Source organism: Cervus elaphus, chromosome 18 (assembly GCF_910594005.1).
Source record: "Cervus elaphus chromosome 18, mCerEla1.1, whole genome shotgun sequence".
NCBI classification, from domain to species: Eukaryota; Metazoa; Chordata; class Mammalia; order Artiodactyla; family Cervidae; genus Cervus; species Cervus elaphus.
In genome coordinates, this window is record NC_057832.1 from 56,983,569 (window position 1) to 57,003,217 (window position 19,649).

Below are 19,649 nucleotides of genomic sequence, written 5' to 3' on the forward strand. Positions count from 1 at the left end.
AGAATGTCGGCGCCGCACACTCTGCCCAGTCCGCGGCTCCCGGCAGACTAGGAGGATCTGCTCTACTGTGTTGGACCGAACCTGCCTGTGAGCGGCGTGGGGCCCGGGTCTGGTGGGCACTGAGGGTCCAGCGCGTTGAGGAAGCCGAGGTCGCGGGACGTGCGCTTTCCTCCGTGTCCCGCCGCACCCCCTGCTGCTAGCAGTGTTCTCCGGGCGGAGGAGAAGGTGAGCACCGAGACGTGGCCTCGTCGTTTCCCGCCGAAGCAAGTGTTTAATTAACCTAAGAACAGAGGCCTCTTGATGGAGGCAAGAGAGCGGAGGCTTCTGGGAACTTCGTTTGCACGCCTGTAATACGGCTGGCGGGTGTTAATAACTACCTACCTGTATCTGCTTCCCTTGTGGCTCAGCTGGTAAAGAATCCGCCTGCAGTGTGGGAGACATGACATGGGTTCGATCCCTGGGTTCGGAAGATCCCCTGGAGGAGGGAAAGGCTACCCACTCCAGTATTCTGGCCTGGAGAATCCCATGGGCTTTACAAGTCGATGGTGTCGCAAAGAGTCGGACACGACTGAGCGACTTTCATGTCACCTGTATCTGCCACATGCCTTGCTTCGGATTCTTGGAGTAAAGGCAAGTGGAGAAAGCTTGGAGAGGAAAGTTGCCACGAATGAATACTGGGGAGAATTAGGAAGAGCCGAAAATCGGTGAAGTAGGACAACTGAAACAGAAATAAGTGGGACCTACTCTCCCATGAGACAGTATCCTTAGGATTTTTCTACTGCTTAGCTTCAGCCACGTGTTGTGAGCGACACCAGACTTATTACAAATTGATGAATTTTCCATTTTTTGAGCTGTAAGATCGAGTTAGTTCCCATTACATCGGCACTGTTCACCTCTACTTCTCCCTCGATAAATTAACAGGTCAGCCACACGTATGCAAGAAGCTTAAGCTTTTCTTTGTAAAAAGATCATACGTTTTCCTTTGTGTACAGTGAGTATGTACACAGGGAACCAATTTTTCCCAGTGCAAGAACTACAGGTTCTCTTGATTCTGCTAACAGGTTTTCGAGAATGTGAAATATACTTAACCGTGCCAAACACTGTTTGAAGTATTTTACAAATCTAAACGCATTAGATACTCATAAGAACTCAAGCAAGCAAGTCTCAGCTCACTGCCTTATGCTTAGCCTTGACTTTGTCGCAGAGGTTCTTCCCTAGTATATTTGATATCAAATATATCAAATCCTGGTGTGAATAGGATTGATTGTTCTGAATGGAGGTCTCACAAATTGCCAAGAGCAATGTGCCCAGAGTCACGTTAGTTTTCATTATCAATAATAAACAAAATTCGACTAATAATTTTTAAATAAGCATTGTCTTTGAATTATGGATCATTTTTCCTTTCCTGGCTTTTACATCAAAAAGTTGCAGAATATTCATTCATTCAATGAAGAATTTTTAATCTCTACCTGTATATACCAGCATGAGTGTAAAAACATTAGACTCAATTCCTGTCTTATCCCGAAGGAGCTAACAGGTACATACAAACCCATTTAAACAAAACAGTAGTATCACGTGCTTTGGAGGATGTGGATTTGTTTATCCCAAAGCTTAACTGTACATTAAAATCACCTGGAAATCTTTAACAACCACGGATACCTATATCCTAAGCCCAGATATTCACATGTAATTGCTCTGGGGTATCATTTGGGCATCCTGCTTGAAATCTCCCTACCTCATTCTAATGTACAACGAAAATTGAGAACTACTGATTTCTTCATTCAGCAAAAACAAGGGAACTCTTCTTTGTGCCATGTAAGGGAATAAGAGTGAATAAGAATGAAATTATTCCCGCTAAAGTCACAGTGACCTAATTGCCATTGGACTAGCTTTTTAGTCTTGACCTCACCTGACTCTTCTGTGATGTTTAAGATGCTCATCCCCTCTTCCTTTGTAATAATATACCCCTCTCTTGGCTTCTAACTATCAATGTTTCAAGTTTATTACTTCCAGCTCCCAAGTTCACCTTGCTGTCTCCTTTATATTCAAATATTCTCTCCCTTTTTACTTAAATGTTGGTGCTTTTAATGACTTCTACACAATATGGTACCCATAAGTACTTTGTCCATCTTTTTAGTTTCAACATATTACCTAGAGGTTCACTTCAGTCGCTCAGTCCGACTCTTTGAGACCCCATGGACTGTAGCACGCCAGGCTTCTCTGTCCATCGCCAACTCAAACTCGTATCCATCAAGTCAGTGATGCCATCCAGCCACCTCATCCTCTGTCGTCCCCTTCTCCTGCTGCATTCAATCTTTCCCAGCATCAGGGTCTTTTCCAAAGAGTCAGTTCTTCACATCAGGTGGCCAAAGTATTGGAGTTTCCGCTTTAGCATCAGTCCTTCCAATGAATATTCAGGACTGATTTCCTTTCAGATGGACTGGTTTGATCTCCTTGAAGTCCAAGAGTCTTCAACACCACAGTTCAAAAGCGTCCATTCTTCGGCGCTCAGCTTTCTTTATACTCCAGTTCTCACATCCATACATGACTACTGGAAAAACCATAGCTTTGTTGGCAAAGTAATGTCTCTGCTTTCTAATATGCTGTCTAGGTTGGTCATATCTTTTTTCCCAAAGAGCAAGTGTCTTTTTAATTTCATAGCTGCAGTCACCATCTGCAATGATTTTGGAGGCCAAGAAAATAGTCTTTCACTGTTTTCATTATTTCCCCATCTATTTGCCATGAAATGATGGGACCAGATGCCGTGATCTTCATTTTCTGAATGTTGAGTTTTAAGCCAACTTTTTCACTCTCCTCTTTCACCTTCCTCAAGAGGCTTTTTAGTTCTTCACTTTCTGCCATAAGGGTGCTGTCATCTGCATACCGAGGCTATTGATATTTCTCCTGGCAGTCTTAATTCCAGCTTGTGCTTCATCCAGCCTGGCATTTCACATGATGTACTCTACATATAAGTTAAATAAGCAGAGTGACAGTATATAGCCTTGACATACTCCTTTCCCGATTTGAAACCAGTCTGTTGTTCCATGTCCAGTTCCAACTGTTGCTTCTTGACCTGCATACATATTTCTCAGGAGGCAGGTAAGGTGGTCTGGTTTTCCCATCTCTTAAAGAATTTTCCACAATTCATTGTGATCCACACAGTCAAAGGCTTTGGCATAGTCAATAAAGCAGAAGTAGATGTTTTTCTGGAACTCTCTTGCTTTTTCAATGATCAAACGGATGTTGACAATTTGATCTCTGGTTTAACCTAGAGGTTAAAGACTCTCAATCTGTATCTCTAGCTTTTTCTTGAGAATCATATCTATATAACCCATATGAGGCATCACCACCTGGAAATCAGCTGAGTACCTCTTTGATGTGCCCAAGCATTGACTCATGTTTCCCTGCCAAAACCTGTCTGTTCTTCCTTCTGGTTCTCTGTCTCATTGATTGCAGTTGCCATCCACCAGTCTCTAAAGCCAAAAATGTTGACGTCACCCTAGTATTCTTTCTTACCACATATAACTTGTGCTGTCATCAGGTGATTTCCAACCCTTAAATGTCTTGCTAGTTTATTTTTATTTCTAAATAGCTCCTAAATGCATTCTCTTTCCTCTTTCCTCACTCCTAGACTCCCAGGTCAGATACTCATTACACATGGCTTGGTCTACTATAGTGGCCTCCTTACTGATGTTTTTATCAACACCCCTAACCCCTCCAGTGAAATCTTTCCAAATCAGAAATTGGATCATGCTTCATTTCCCTGCTAAATTTTTTTCAATTATAACTAGTGTACAAGGGGCAGACGAACAACTTACACAAGAATATATGCCCATGGAAGTGTGTCATATGCACATGTTAACATGTTGAGTGCACATGTAAAAATTATCCACAGAGGAGAACAAGTGTCTGACAACCAAGGCCCTAAGGTATAAATCTAAAAAGTCTGAACCTGGTGTATAAAGCCCATTACTATGTAGGCCCTGTCACATCCTGTCTAGTTACAGCTCAGGCAGTGCTGAACTAGTAATGGTTCACTGAAAACATCCAGCATTTTCATGCTGCCATGGTGTTCTTTGTACTGTTCTCTGTAACTGGACACTTCCCCAACTTCAGTGACTCCTCTAGGCAGTTATTTCTACAATGCTGAAATTGTGTCTGAGTGTGTGTATTAGCGTTATCGTGTAAGTTTAATACATTTTTTAAGACACCAAAAATATTTTCATCTGTGTTCTCAGCATGTAGCAGGAACTTAATCTTTGTTGAATGGATAAAAATAAGATCAACTGGGATTCCAAGAACATTGTCGGGGTCCTCGGGATGGGGAATTAAGAATACAGGGACTATGAGCTGATGAAGATGGGCTCAGGGTTTAATTAAAGGTACCACTTAGTTGACACACCTCTAAATGTTTGTTGTCAGATGATAAATGGTGATAAACTGATAAACAATGATCAGTAAAACTAGTTTCTTAGTCCACCTGTACATTCTACCTAAGGAAATTAAATTATTAGTTTATATTTAGGTTATATCAATACTTTAAGATTTAGCCAACCAAAAAATTTCATGGTGAGCAATTAGACTTTTCTAAAGTCGGCCAATATTTGTTTTTCAATTACTAAGGCCAAGATTGGAATATAGTAAGCAGCCAACACTATGAAATGATAAGATTTTAAGTACAATATAGTAACTGTAAAACACTTAGGAATTACCTAATTTAATCACTTGTCCCTCTGGGTATAATAGTGATTTACTGTGCAGCTATGTGATTACAATTGAGATTTGCATGAAACAATGTTCACAAAACATTTAAATGTTTAAAAATATAATTAAAAATTTGTTTGCTTTCTGATTCAAATAAAAAGAATAGGATTTGAGAATAAGAATAAACATTAAACATACCAGTATATCTTTTGAAATGCTTGGTACTTAAGCTGTTCTGTTACTACCATTTAACTTTCCTGGATAAAAAAAAATGATATTTCAAAGTGATATTTCAATATCATTTCAAATGATATTTCAATATCAAAATGGTATTTCATACTTAGTACTATATATGAATTGATTCAATCAAATTTCTTGGTTAAATCAATGCCAAACAAAGTAAAATGGAAAAACTATAATAACATGTATTCTAGGAAAATATCTTCTAGTTTTCCACATCCTGAACACTTATTAATTTGAGCAGAAATTGTTACTATAGTCAGTTAAGTATAGAATTCAAAAGTGTTAGTTTTTTATTTGAACAAGCATAATTTATATAAAATATAAATGTTATAATTTCACAGTATGCTAAAAACTATCCATGACGTATAAATAAAGTCAGAATAGGCAGTATCCTATTCAATACTGTGAAAAGAAACTAAGATCCCTAAGCCTACAAAACCTAATGAAAAACTCCTGTTCTTGGCAATTGAAATTGTAAGAATGATGGGATTCAAGTGAAAGTGCCTTCCTCCATGCAAACTAATTGTCTTTTTCAGATTTGAAACAAATCTGTTTTCATGAAGAGTGACTGCATACAAACTACAACATGTCAAGAAAGAAAAAAAGATCCAATAGAAATGTTTCATTCTGGGCAGCTGGTCAAAGTCTGTGCCCCAATGGTGCGGTATTCAAAGTAAGTGTTGTTAAATGGTTGATGAGCTTAGGTTTGATTTCCTTTTTATGCTCTGACTTTTTAAAAAGTAAGACCACCCCACCACATGGATCTTCAAATGCCTAGCTTTGGGACTAGGATACAGACTTGAGTCCTGATGCTGTTACCTGCCTGGCATGTGTATGATCTAAGTGGTCACAGTATTTGTCTTTTTAAGACTGGCTTATTTCACTGAGCGTAATCCTCAAGGTTTACTCATGTGTACCATGTATCAGAATTTTCTTCCTTTTTAAGAATGAATAATATTCCATTGTGTGTATATATTACATTTTGTTTATCCATTCATTCATTCAGCCCAGCTTGAGTTGCTTCCATCTTTTGACTCTTGAGAATAATGTTTCTATGAACATGGATATATAAATATCTTTTTGAGACCTTGCTTTTGGTTCTTTGGGGTATTTGCCCAGAAGTGGAATTGCTAGATTATGTGGCAGTTCTGTTTTTAATTTTTGTGGAATTGCCCTGCTGTTTACTATAGTAGCTACACCATTTTACATTCCTACCAGCAGTGTATAGGAGTTTCAGTTTCTCAGCATTCTCACCAACACTTACTGTTTCTTGGGGTGGTTGTTGTTTTAATAGCCATCCTAATGAATGTGAATTGTCTCATTGTGGTTTTTATTTGTATCTTTTTAGTGATGTTAAGCATCTTTTCCTGTGCTCATTGGCCATTTGGGTATCTTCTTTGGAGAAATCTCTTCAAACCCTTTGCCCATTTTTTAATCAAGATTGTTTGGTTTTTTTGTTGTCCCAGTTTCGCTTGCTCTTGAGTTTTAAGAGCCCTTTGTGAGCGACTTCACTTTCACTTTTCACTTTTATGCATTGGAGAAGGAAATGGCAACCCACTCCAGTGTTCTTGCCTGGAGAATCCCAGGGACGGGGTCGCACAGAGTCGGACACGACTGAAGTGACTTAGCAGTAGCAGTAGCAGTTATATTTTATAGACAGATCTTTTGTCAGATAGGTGGCTTGCATACGTGTTCCCCTGGCATGTAGCTTGTTTTCTCATTCTCTTACCGTGCCTTTTGCAGAGCAAAAGTTTTTACTTAATGATGAAGTCCATCTTATCAATATTTCCTTTGCAGATTGTGCTTTTGTTTTCAAGTATAAGAAGTCTTTATGTAGCTCTAGATATTAAAGATTGTGTCCTACTTTTTTTTCTTAGAGTCTTCTAGTTTATGTTTTACATTTAAGTTCATAATTCCTTGTTTCTATATAAGTGTGAGACTTAGGCTCAGGTTGGTTGGTTTATTGTTTTTGCTGACAGTTGTCTATTCCAGCACCATTTGTTGAAAAGGCTGTCTTTCCATTATTGAATTACTTTTGCATCTTTATCAAAACTAAGCTGAGCATGTGTATATGGTTCTTTTCTGCACTCTCTGGTCTGTTGATCTGTGTGTCCCTCTACCAGTCCCACACAGTCTTGATTACTGTCAGTTCAGTTCAGTTCAGTCGCTCAGTCGTGTCCAACTCTTTGCAAGCCCATGAACTGCAGCACGCCAGGCCTCCCTGTCCATCACCAAGTCCTGGAGTCCACACAAACCCATGTGCATTGTGTCAGTGATGCCATCCAACCATCTCATCCTCTGTGGTTCCCTTCTCCTCCTGCCCTCAATCTTTCCCAGCATCAGAATCTTTTCAAATGAGTCAACTCTTCACATCAGGTGGCCGAAGTATTGGAGTTTCAGCTCCAATATCAGTCCTTCCAGTGAACACCCAGGACTGATCTCCTTTAGGATGGACTGGTTGGATCTCCTTGTATTCCAAGGGACTCTGAAGTGTCTTCTCCAACACCACAGTTTAAAAGCATCAATTCTTTGACGCTCAGCTTTCTTTGTAGTCCAACTTTCAGATCCATCATGACTACTGGAAAAACCATAGCCTTGACTAGACGGACCTTTGTTGGCAAAGTAATGTCTCTGCTTTTTAATATGCTGTCTAGGTTGGGCATAACTTTCCTTCCAAGGAGTAAGCGTCTTTTAATTTCATGGCTGCGATCACCATCTGCAGTGATTTGGGAGCCCCAAAAAATAATGTCTGACACTGTTTCCCCATCTATTTGCCAAGAAGTGATGGGACTGGATGCCATGATCTTAGTTTTCTGAATGTTGAGCTTTAAGCCAACTTTTCCACTCTCCTCTTTCACTTTCATCAAGAGGCTTTTTAGTTCCTCTTCACTTTCTGCCGTAAGGGTGGTGTCATCTGCATATCTGAGGTTATTGATATTTCTCCCGGCAATCTTGATTCCAGCCTGTGCTTCCTCCAGCCCAGCGTTCCTCATGATGTACTCTGCATATAAGTTAAATAAGCAGGGTGACAATATACAGCCTTGACATACTCCTTTTCCTATTTGGAACCAGTCTGTTGTTCCATGTCCAGTTCTAACTGGTGCTTCCTGACCTGTATACAGGTTTCTCAAGAGGCAGGTCAGGTGGTCTGGTATTCCCATCTCTTTCAGAATTTTCCACAGTTTATTGTAATAAGTCTTGAAATTAAGTAATCTGATAAATCCCACTTTTCTTTTTCAAAATTGTTTTAGCTAGTTCCTTTGCCTTTCCAAATGAATTTTAGGATGATCTTTTCTCTACCTACAAAAAAAATCTTAATGGAATTTTCATAAGAATTGTATTAAATATGCAGATCAATTTGGGGAGAATTGAATTCCTTGTTGCGTTGAGTCTCCTTATGAACACAGCATCCCTCCATTTATTTAGATTTTCTTTACTTCCTTCATCAGTGTTGTATAGTTTTCAGCATACAAATTCTGTCCATATTTTGTTAGGCTTACACTCAGTTATTATACTTTTAATTTTGGTGTTCATTTGTTCATTGCTGGTATATAGAAGTAAAATTGCTTTTTGTGTTTTATTCTTACATTCTGTGACTTTGCTATGTTTACTTATTGCTTCTAGGAGGTTCCTCTTATAAATTCCTTAGGGTTATCTAAGTAGACAGTTATGTCACTTGCAAATAGAGATAGTTTTACTTCTTCCTTTCCATCTGATGCCTTTTATTTCATTTTCATGCCTCATTGCACTGACTAAAGTTCCAACACTATGCTGAATAAGAATGATGAGAGCAGACATCTTTCCCTTGTTCTTGATCTGGGGGGAGAAGTATTCTTTCACCTTTAAGTATAATATGAAGTGTAGAATTTTTTGTCAGAGAAGGCAATGGCACCCCACTCCAGTACTCTTGCCTGGAATATCCCATGGACAGAGGAGCCTGGTAGGCTGCAATCCATGGGGTTGCTGAGTTGGACACAATTGAGCAAATTCACTTTCACTTTTCACTTTCATGCACTGGAGAAGGAAATGGCCACCCACTCTAGTGTTCTTGCCTGGAGAATCCCAGGGATGGGGGAGCCTGGTGGGCTGCCATCTATGGGGTCGCGCAGAGTCAGACACGACTGAAGCTACTCAGCAGCAGCAGCAGCATAATTTTTTGTGGATGTTCCTCATCAAGTTGAGAAAGTTCCTTCTATTCCTGTTTTTCTGGGAGGTTTTAGGTTTTAATCCTGAATGCTGTTTTATCAAGTGCTTTTTCTGCATCAGTTGATACAGTCATGTGATTTTTTTTTTCTTTAGCCTGTTAAATGGTGGATTACAGTGCTTGATTCTGAATATTGAAACTTCTGCTCTAACTAGCTTTTTCTGATACCGCCACAGCAGGGGAAGGATGAGAAAGCACCACCTCATTACACTCAGGTAGAGGTAGAAGTCTAGGTTTTCCACTTGGTCTCCTTTGACACCCCAGGGGCATAAGGCTCCTCATTACCACTGAGCGGAGCTAAGAGTTCCAGCTACCCATGCAGGGGGTGGCCTGGTAACTGCTGAGCAATGATGAAAGGTCTGGCTCTTCACTAAGCATTCTCTGACACTGTTCCTGGGGTGAGGGAGAGGGGTGCCTTGCTGCTGCACTGTTGGTGTAGAATTCCAGGCTCCCCACTTGGTCTCCACTGATAGCTTCCTTGTTTCTGGCCAGCAAGGATTAAAGTCCCAGTTCCCCACCTGGCATTCTCTAACACCACTGTGGGACGGGCATTAGAGAACTTTGTGACAGCTTTGGAAGGCTAGAAGTCCAGGCTGCCCACTCAAGCTTTGCTTGTGGAGGTGCAGGCCACAGATTTTTCTCTGGTGTTGGGCTAGAGTCGAGTTGTTATTATCTAAAAGCTTGCTAGGCTGCCCCCTTCTTGGTCCTTGGGGTAGAATGAGCAGGCTTTTGCTGGGACTGTTTCTGTCTGCATCCATTGCTGTTTCCAGGTTGCCAGCTTCTTCAGTTTCAAACCTAGGATATTTGAGGGGAAAACAAAACTCGCAGAACTCACCACTGTCATTCCTTAGGTCCTGCCCAAGGTCACTAGCCTGTCTGCTCTCTTCTCTCCCCCTTTCAGAGTTTGCTTATGTTTGTTTTGTATATAATATCCAGAGTTTTTAGTTACACTAACCAGGAGGGATAGGAAAAGTACATCTACTGCATCTTTCTGTAGCAGAACTTTAATAAATATTTAATGAATAACTAAACTCTGAAGAAGATAGGATTATCATGCTTTCTGAATGCCTAATTAAAGTTTTATATGCTCACAGGTTGTCTTTTAGAACACTAGTCAGAAAATACGATTGTGATCTGTGCTATACACCTATGATAGTTGCTGCTGATTTTGTCAGATCTGCAAAAGCCAGAGACAGTGAATTTACCACAAATCAAGGTATGTGAAAGCCAGAGTTTTCTGTCTTTGTAAAACTTAAAAAACAAAAGAACAACAACAAAAAAAACCTCAACACTCTTGTCTAATCAGACAACAGAATTAATTCAGAGAGTTTATTTTAAAGTCTTTCGGTTTTCTGTAAATTTTTAATTAGTTTTTTACAAGGTGCTTTTCCTCAGTGCCTTGTAAACTATGAATAATTTATCAAAGTGTCACTCAGCCTTCATTCAGGCCCCTATTCTCTCACCTGGCAGATTCCTATCTCACTGCCGCCAGCCTTATCCCATCCCAAACTGTCCTGCAGACAGCTCCAAGTGAGCTCTCTGGAACTTAAATTTGATCACTTTTTTTCTCTAACTCAAAATCCTCCTTAGACCTCTCATTACCTGAAGCAGTGGTTCTCAACGTGTGATTTCCCAGACCAGTTAGCATCAGCATTATCTGAAAACTCACTAGAAATGGAAATTCCAGGCTCCACTCCAAGCCTGCTTTATCAGAAACTCGGTATGTCACAAGCAGTCTGTGCTTTTGAAAGCCCTTCAGGTGCTTCTGAGCTTGCTAAAGATTGAGAGCCACTGACCTAAAGAGGAAAATGCCCACACGTGTAGATAATATAGAAAGTTCTTCATGATCTAGAACACTGAACACATGTTCTGCAGGTTTATCTTACATCAGTTTTTCTCCATGGCCCACCAACTTTATTCTTCAAAATACTAAGTTATTTTAAGTCCCTGAACATGCCCTGATCTCTCACATGCTCCACCTAGAGTATCCTTCTTAGTCAGGCCTGTCCCCTTAGCCCTGTCTGTCTGGGAAAGGACACTTCATACGTCTTAATGCTCTAAAGTTGTGACCAAGGAACTTTCCTAATCATGCTCCGTTCATGTCCATTTCCTAAGCACAGGCTTTTTCTTGTACTTAATCGTACTGTGCTGTGATTTCCTCCTTACGTGCCTGTCTCTCCCCCTAGACAATGGGCTTCTTGAGGGTTGGAATTTTTTTCTTGGGGATTTGTATCCTCAGCTTCTAACCCAGCGTTGAAAATATATTTGACCAATAAATGGTTGTTAAATTGAAATTTTATAACTCTCTTGAGTTACAAAGCAGAAGGAACCCTACCTATATCCTCAGGAAAAAACTTATTCTCCATTCCTCTGATAATCCTGTAAATCAGTAGATTGCCATAGAAATTCTGAGTCAGTGGAACTAGAGCCATAGCAAGAAATCTGCATTTTGGTAAATACTCAGTAAATCTCTTACAGGTAATCTTAAAAAAAAAACTTTAGAAAAGTCAAAATACATCTATTCAAAATCTATAACGTCCAAAGATGAGGAAAATATGTCCTTTAAAACCTAGGAATGTTCTGATACATTTGGCTATATTAAAATTTAGACTGTTATATATAAGAAAAGGGCACAGATAATACTCAAAGACAAACTAAAAACTGGAGAAAATAGAATATTTTGATGTTTATGGTAGATAGCAGAACTAATCGTTTTATTTTTAAATTTAAATAATAAAAAGGGAGCAACCAAAAGAAAAATTGCACAAAGAGAACTCTGTAAAAAGTATGGAGAGAGAGGCTACAAATAAAAAATATGTTGTTACATATACAGTGTAGGATAAGTTGTAAGGAAACCAGAACTGTCATCCATATTGGTGTATATGTATATCAGTAAACTCTTCTAAGAAAATTTTGTAGTATCTTTCAAAATGTTAATACCTACCCAGCAGTTATACTCCTAGGAATTTACTTCATGAATATACTCACAAAAATATGTATGTAAGAGTATCTTCATTGCAACATTATTTGCAAGAGCCTCAAATAAAAAACAGTCTGTAGTTCACCCATCATAGTGGAATATGCACTAAAAAGAGGAAAATAGGTCTCCATATAGATCCCAGGTACATCAGGGGAAAACACCATAGGGATAGCAATGTATTTAGAATGTTAACGTTTGCTTAAATTTTACAGGTGTTCGTAATGTTTTAGAATGCAGTATAATCTCACCTTTAGGAAAGGAGTCTGTTTGGCAAAAGTGTTATACTTTTCATTTTATCAAATTTTGTACTGTTTGAATTTGTACCAAGTCTACATTGCATGTAATAATTTAAAATATTTTAAATTATTTTAATGCTATCTTGTTTGAACACATGCTTCTTAGTCTAAAAATAGAATTTTATCCTGTACAAACATTAAAATTTGTTATCTCATGTGTGTGTTTCTGTGAATTTTAATGTTGAGCTGTTCATTTTATCAGGTGATTGCCCATTGATTGTTCAGTTTGCTGCTAATGATGCAAGACTTTTATCTGATGCTGCTCGTATAGTCTGTCCTTATGCGAATGGAATAGACATTAACTGTGGTTGCCCTCAGAGGTAAAGCTCAAAGAAGTTAGAAGAATTTTCAAAAGATTAGGAAAAACTGGTGAACATGGTAAACTATCATTCTGGTATTCCAAAAACTGAAAAGTAAGGAAAATAGACATAAAGAACTTGGGCTCTAAGAAGCAAGAAAAACTAAGGAAATATTTTGAAACACACATGCAAAGATATTTTCTGATGGCTGCAACAGTGTATAGAGCCTTGACAAGTTTTTGTCTCACCTCACCACTAGAATTTTTTTATGTGTGGATCTGCCTTGAACCTCATCCATAAGTAGTTATGTGAGACTCTGATGTTTATAACAACCCCTAAAATGTGTTTTTACTGCTATATTAGACATACTTGCTCCAAGCACTGTGATTCTATGATTTTGGAGATCACCACTTGTTTTCTCTTACTTAATTTCAGTTATAAGAATACCTTCTTATAATTACCTTTTCTCCTTATACTACAGTTACTTGGTTGAGTCTGAGTCTATCAACTGGGTGTTGATAGAATGTGCTTAATTTGATGATAATATCCTTAGATCTTGGCACCATACTAGATTATCTGTCTATAATTCAAAATATGTTCAAAGAATGAAGTCAAGGTTTTACATATAACATAATCCAAATCAGATTAGACATGTTTGTATACTCATTAGTAGAGTTCAATAAGCTGTTTAGTGCTGTTGGAATGCTGTAAGCCAAAAATATCTTTCTACTCTTAAGATTAATAAAACTTCTTGTTATGTATAATAAACATCACATTTGGAGTTGAAAAATTCTGAAGTAATTACAATTAATTACAAATACTTAAATCTGTTTTGGTTGAATGAACTTTAATTTTCTCGCTTGCCAGTGAAAGCCATTTCCCCTAAATACTTCTTGATCTGGGAACATGTTTTCCTAATCTTGATACACTTAGAAATGTTGGATCTATGAATTTTAAAAAGTACGATTCCATTCCAGATTGCTCGGTAGAGAAATAGATAAATGCACTTATTGTGCTTTTAGAATTGCATCTTCTCTTCCAGTTGTTTACCATTTATTTGTTGTTATGTTTACTTTATGAAGGTGGGCATTGGCAGAAGGTTATGGAGCTTGCTTAATAAACAAGCCAGAGCTTGTTCGAGATATGGTGAAACAAGTAAGAAATCAAGTGGAAAACCCCCGATTTTCAGTATCTATTAAAATAAGGTAAAGGTAATATTTCAATCTCTTGGTATGCTAGTCCGTCCATTACTCAGGAAATAAAAGAATATTCCTTTTGTCTGGAGATGTGGAGATGTCTCCTTTTAGTATTCAGGCATCTGCGTTGCTTCAGTCATGTATGACTCTTTGTGACCTCATGGACTGTAGCCCACCAGGCTCCTCCTCCATTGGATTCTCCAGGCAAGAATACTAGAGTGGGTTGCCATGCCCTCCTCCAGGGGCTCTTCCTTACCCAGGAATCGAACCTGCGTCTCCTATGTCTCCTGCATTGCCAGGCAGATTCTTTAGCCACTGAGCCACCTGAGAAGCCCCACATAGGGCATCTAGAATATGAAAATGTTGAAACAAAGATGCTTAGTGAATTAATAGATACCATAATTTTAATTTATAATTCAAAACAATTTCTCCATATTTAACAAAAATTAAAATATCCCTTTATTATTGAAAAACTCACTCCCAAAAGAAACAGCTTTTTCCATGTACTATTTAAATAACTAATGCTAAGAAACACTTCTGATACCAAGAGTGGAAAATAGGAATAATATTTGCACTAAAATTTCACATCAAAAACTAAAAATTATAGTTTTTTGGTGACAGGTTAAAAACATATTTTGATAAATTATTACAATTCTCCCACTTGTGGATTGGAGCATGCACATATTACAATAGCAACTTTCAATGCATCTGTGATAGTACTTTGATGAATCTTTCAGTTACCAAAGCCAAAAAAGAGCCACACTAGGTAACAGGTTTTTGTCATTCTCTTGTTGCCAATAGTGAAATAGCTAAATTCAAGATCTTGAATGGGAACTGATACCTGAACAAAACTTTACTGATAGTGGTATGTGGTGATAATATGAACAGCACAGCTAAACTAAATAATGTAGTAGATGAAATAATGTTCTGTTTAGTTTATTGATATTAGCATTAAGATTTGTGTACTGTAAAAAGATAGATGTGATTTTGAAATTATAGGATCCATGATGACCTTACAAGAACTGTAGATCTCTGTCGAAAGGCTGAAGCAACAGGAGTTTCCTGGATTACAGTCCATGGAAGAACTGTTGAGGAAAGACATCAGCCAGTTCACTATGAGGCCATTAAAATAATTAAGGAAAGTATGTCTATACCTATAGTTGCTAACGGAGACATCAGAAGCTTAAAAGAAGCAGAAAATGTGTGGCATATTACTGGGACAGATGGTAAGAAGTCATTTGACTTTTTTGTTTTTTAATTAGAAAAATTAAAAAATGGGGGTGGGAGAGTAATGTTAATGGAATTTTCATTATTTTTCTTTCAAATGGAGCCGTATTTTCCTGTTGTACCAATTTAAGCTAAGCAAATTACTAAAATGTTAATCCTTCGACTTAGGATCAACAGACTATTTTAATTGGGGGGAATTAGTTCAGTTACTTCTCTGCCACCATCTCATCCACTGACTGACCAGTAGAGGCTACAGAATAGAAATGAGTATTTGTGAATGGAAGAGTGGCTATAGGAGCCAAAGAAACCCCAGACTGCTATGCAGTTTCATTATCCGCCTCAACTTTGGCATATCAAGCCCTGTGATACCTATTGCTAGATGAGAGAATGCAAATAAACTTAACTTCAAGCAAATCCAATTTATAACAATCCAGGTTTACCCTGAAAAAAAGCCCAAAACTAATTTTTAATATAGAAGTATTTAAAATGTTAAAAAAAAAAAAAAAAGTCTTACACGTTCATTTACACTTGATTGGTTTATAAAAAGTATAAAAATGAATTGTTCAATGAGACTAAGGGCATTATAAAATCTTGTAATAAATTATTTTTTAATATTCTCAGTTTGTTTCATTGAGTTTGACCCCATAACCATGAGTTCTTAATGTGTGGACAAATGAAATATGCTTTAATTTGTAGGTGTGATGGTTGCAAGAGGACTCTTAGCAAACCCGGCCATGTTTGCTGGATATGAGGAAACCCCACTGAAATGCATCTGGGACTGGGTTGACATTGCTCTTGAACTTGGAACTCCTTATATGTGTTTCCATCAACATTTAATGTATATGATGGAAAAGATAACTTCAAGGCAGGAAAAAAAAATATTTAATGCTTTGTCAAGCACATCAGCAGTCTTAGATTATCTTACAGACCATTATGGGATTGACCAGACTTCCTGAATTATTTTCTATCTGCAGTGAAACCATCAAAGGTCACATCTTGGTTTTTACTTTGAATCAGTGACTCTAAAACATTAGTATAAAAACAACGCTCCAACAGAATTTTTAAAAATCACTCCTGGACCACATCCTCAGAGATTCTGGTTCAGTAGATCTCTAGGGTAGACCCAAATTTTAATTTTAAAAAAGATCCTAGGTGTTTCAAACATTGACAGACCTTACTCTGTATCCTATTATGAATTAAAATGTGAGAATTTTTTTCCTAAAGGAATCACATTTTTAACATTTTTAAATAAATAAAACTTTTAATACTAAAAATATGGCTCATATGGTATCTGTTAGTTAACATGAAGTGTTTTAAATGAAAATCAGTGCAGAAAAGTGAGACAGCAAATGCCAACATCTATATGAAATGAAAAGGAAAAAAATTCTGTATAGAATTGCTTTCAGGGCTTAAATTCAAAGTTTAGATTGGAAAATTAAACTGCTGCTGCTAAGTCGCTTCAGTCGTGTCTGACTCTGTGTGACCCCATAGACAGCAGCCCACCAGGCTCCCCCATCCCTGGGATTCTCCAGGCAAGAACACTGGAGTGGGTTGCCATTTCCTTCTCCAATGCATGAAAGTGAAAAGTGAAAGTGAAGTTGCTCAGTCGCATCCAATTCTTTGAGACCCCATGGACTGTAGCCTACCAGGCTCCTCCATCCATGGGATTTTCCAGGCAAGAGTACTGGAGTGGGTTGCCATTCAGGAAAATTAAACTGCTACTTCCTAATTCGTGAATTACACACCTCAAGGTATTTGTTTTAAATTGCATGTAACAAATTAATTAGATGTGATATTTTCTGTAATTTAAAACTAAGGGAGACTTCCCTGGTGATCCAGTAGTTAATACTCCTCCTTCCAGTGCATGGAGGTGCAGGTTCAATCCCTGATTGGGAGCTAAGATCTCATATGCCTCACAGCCATTAAAACCCCAAATGATCTACATCAAAAATAAAAAATCTTTATTAAAAAAAGTGAAGACTCTGTGAAATTCTTTAAATGACATATTTATTATATTTCAAGCCTTCTAAATTCTTAGAAGATTGAGAGCTTGGTAAATATCAGTTCAGTTCAGTTGCTCAGTCTGGTCTGACTTTTTGTGACCCCATGGATTGCAGCATGCCAGGCTTCCCTGTCCATCACTAGCTCCCAAAGCCTACTCAAACTCGTCCATCACATCAGTGATGCCATCCAACCATCTCATCCTCTGTCATCCCCTTCTATCGCCCTCAATCTTTCCCAGCATCAGGGTCTTTTCCAATTAGTTGGTTCTTTACATCAGGTGGCCAAAGTATCGGCAGTTTCAGCATCAGTCCTGTATATAAATGATACTATTAATTTCTATCTCCTACATCTTAAATATAAAAATTCGGTCAATAGTCTAGAGATAATTACACAGTTGGCCCTTGGTGCTAAAACATTTTATATGTGGGACTTAAGCATCCACAAATTTTGGCACCTGCAAGAGTCCTAGAACCAATGCCCCACAGATACCAAAGACAACTGTGTACTTGAAATATTATTTCCTGGAGAAGAGTAACCAGGTTTTATTTAAAAATTTAATTTTCATAACATTTTTAGTAATGTTATTTTTATGCCTCCCAGCAGTTGAGGATAATTTTTAACTTTAGAGTTCCATGGCTTAGGGAATACCCTGGCAGTACAGTGGTTAGTTTTCCTGGCTTTCACTATGAAGTGTGCTGGTTCAGTCTCCTGGGCAGGGAACTAAGATTGTCACAAGCCAAGTGGCACGGCACAGTCAAAAAATTGAAAAATTTTTTTAAAAAGTTCCATGGTTTGGAGATACTGCTAACAGAATTTTATTGGCGGTGAAGGTGCTACTGCAAGAATTACCTCGATTTGTTAAAAACAGTTCTATAATTAAGATAGTGGTCTATATCACCAACATAAAAATTTATAAGCAGTTACCTAGAACTAGTTAATTCACGAATTTGGAAATATGAGAAATCCATTTTAACATAAGCACCCGTTGTAATACTTTTTAAGGTACACTCTGTGCTTTCATTTTTCAGTTAATGGATTTTTAAAGATAACCTGCTTTTCATTAAATATGAGTACCATATTAGCACATAGGGAGTTACAGTCAAAACGTAGTCATTTGTAAATTTGTTAATTAACTCTGAGGTGAATTACATGTGTTGTGAGGACAATGGCCTAATTAGAGTAAGGTGCACAGCGTTTTCAAGGAGCCAGTGAAAAGGGCAAGGAGTTCTAGACGCCTTAATTGTTTTTTTCTAAGTCCCTTATGGTTAACCTGTGTTGTCTTTTCTATATAATCAAGTATATTTGTGACAGAGAAAACACTGACTTACATGTGTTTTTATATTCAATAACCACCTCTTATTTTTACCATTTATTTAATGTTCCCAAAATAATCCTCTACAGGAGAATACTTTGATGTGCATTTCTAATATGTTGTTAATATTGAGGAGGAAAAAACTGTCATAATTTGAGTGTATTCAGGTAATTTGAATACCCGGAAAAGAGTAATTGAAAAAATGTACCCATACCTACGTTGTTCACCTTTCCAGTTAGTCCCCAACCCGTAAAGTGTATTTCCTCTTCCGAGCCCATGGCCAAAAGGGGAAACCCTTACACGAGATGTTGGACGCTACCTGTTCTACATTTTCAGAGAATTCGGTACAATCACCAGATCCTGGCCTTTCTAATATGTAACTTCTAGCTTGTTCCGGCCAACGAAACTGTCCACGGTGAAATACAGACCAGGAAGGAGTGTTTTAACCACGTTCACTAAACTGGCAGCACCCTCTCCAGCCCGCCCGCCCCGACGCCACCGTCTCTCGCCGGACCCCACACGCTCCTTCAGAACGTCGGTTAACCGCACGCCTCCCACCCAAACCACCCTTTACTAGAAATGGTAAGCTGGCTCTCCAGAAGACCTTGCCCTTGGGAGCCCCTAAGCACCAGATCCGAGAGTCTTCGTCACCCAGGGACTCCACCACCCAGTTAGAAACAATTAACGCTCATCAGCTTGTTCGCACCGCCCGGCTGGTCGGCGGGCCCCGCCCCCGAGGCCGGAGCCCTGGAGGGTCCGGGGGTGGCGGTGGGGGAGGGGAGGGCCCGCTCCCTCCCCCCGCCGCGGCGTGTGACGTCCCGCGCGTCGGCGGCCGCGGAGCAGCGCGGGGAGCCGGGCGGCCGCAGGCGGGGTAAGGCTGGGCGAGAGCCCCGCGGGCCTCCCGGCGGCGTGGGGCGCGGGGTCGCGCTGCTATCGCCGCGGTTGGTCCGCGGGCGCGGCCCTTCCCTCGGCGCAGTCGCGGAGCGGGAGCGGGCGTGGGGGTGGGGGCCGGACTCGGGCGTTAGCGGAGGGTGGCGTTGGGCTGCTGACGCCGTGAACCTGGACCGAAAGCACGACCGCGGTGCCGCCTTGCCGGTTCCGTAAGGCTTGCCGGGGAGGTGCCCACCCGGGCCTCTGGGCCCACTCTCGACCGGCTCCCTCCTCTCTCCCCTTTCCCTTCCCCG

At 39.3% G+C, this 19,649-nt stretch overlaps 2 protein-coding genes across 5 annotated transcripts in view; both read left to right on the forward strand.

Annotated features, from left to right (window-relative positions):
• Positions 1 to 3: 3 nt before the first annotated feature.
• DUS4L (dihydrouridine synthase 4 like) lies at positions 4 to 16,676 on the forward strand. 2 transcript variants are annotated; one of them, XM_043871713.1, is made up of 7 exons: positions 4 to 225; positions 5,484 to 5,620; positions 10,246 to 10,367; positions 12,630 to 12,747; positions 13,809 to 13,931; positions 14,922 to 15,148; positions 15,846 to 16,676. In XM_043871713.1, exons 2-7 carry the CDS (start codon positions 5,505 to 5,507, stop codon positions 16,103 to 16,105), a joined length of 966 nt encoding a protein of 321 aa, XP_043727648.1. In that variant the 5' UTR covers positions 4 to 225; positions 5,484 to 5,504; the 3' UTR covers positions 16,106 to 16,676. The 2 variants fall into 2 exon arrangements, with proteins under 2 accessions (XP_043727648.1, XP_043727649.1); XM_043871714.1 differs by having other exon boundaries at positions 19 to 921.
• A 2,203-nt stretch (positions 16,677 to 18,879) lies between these two features.
• The window catches only part of LOC122673825 (B-cell receptor-associated protein 29), a 50,230-nt gene continuing 49,460 nt past the window's right edge, over positions 18,880 to 19,649 (forward strand). The window contains exon 1 of one of the 3 annotated variants that reach the window (XM_043871716.1): positions 18,880 to 19,047. The gene's annotated coding sequence lies outside the window, so the exon portion shown is untranslated. Of the gene's footprint in view, positions 19,048 to 19,188; positions 19,337 to 19,435; positions 19,566 to 19,649 lie in introns of those variants that run through there. The other 2 variants (XM_043871715.1, XM_043871717.1) reach the window with 2 other exon arrangements.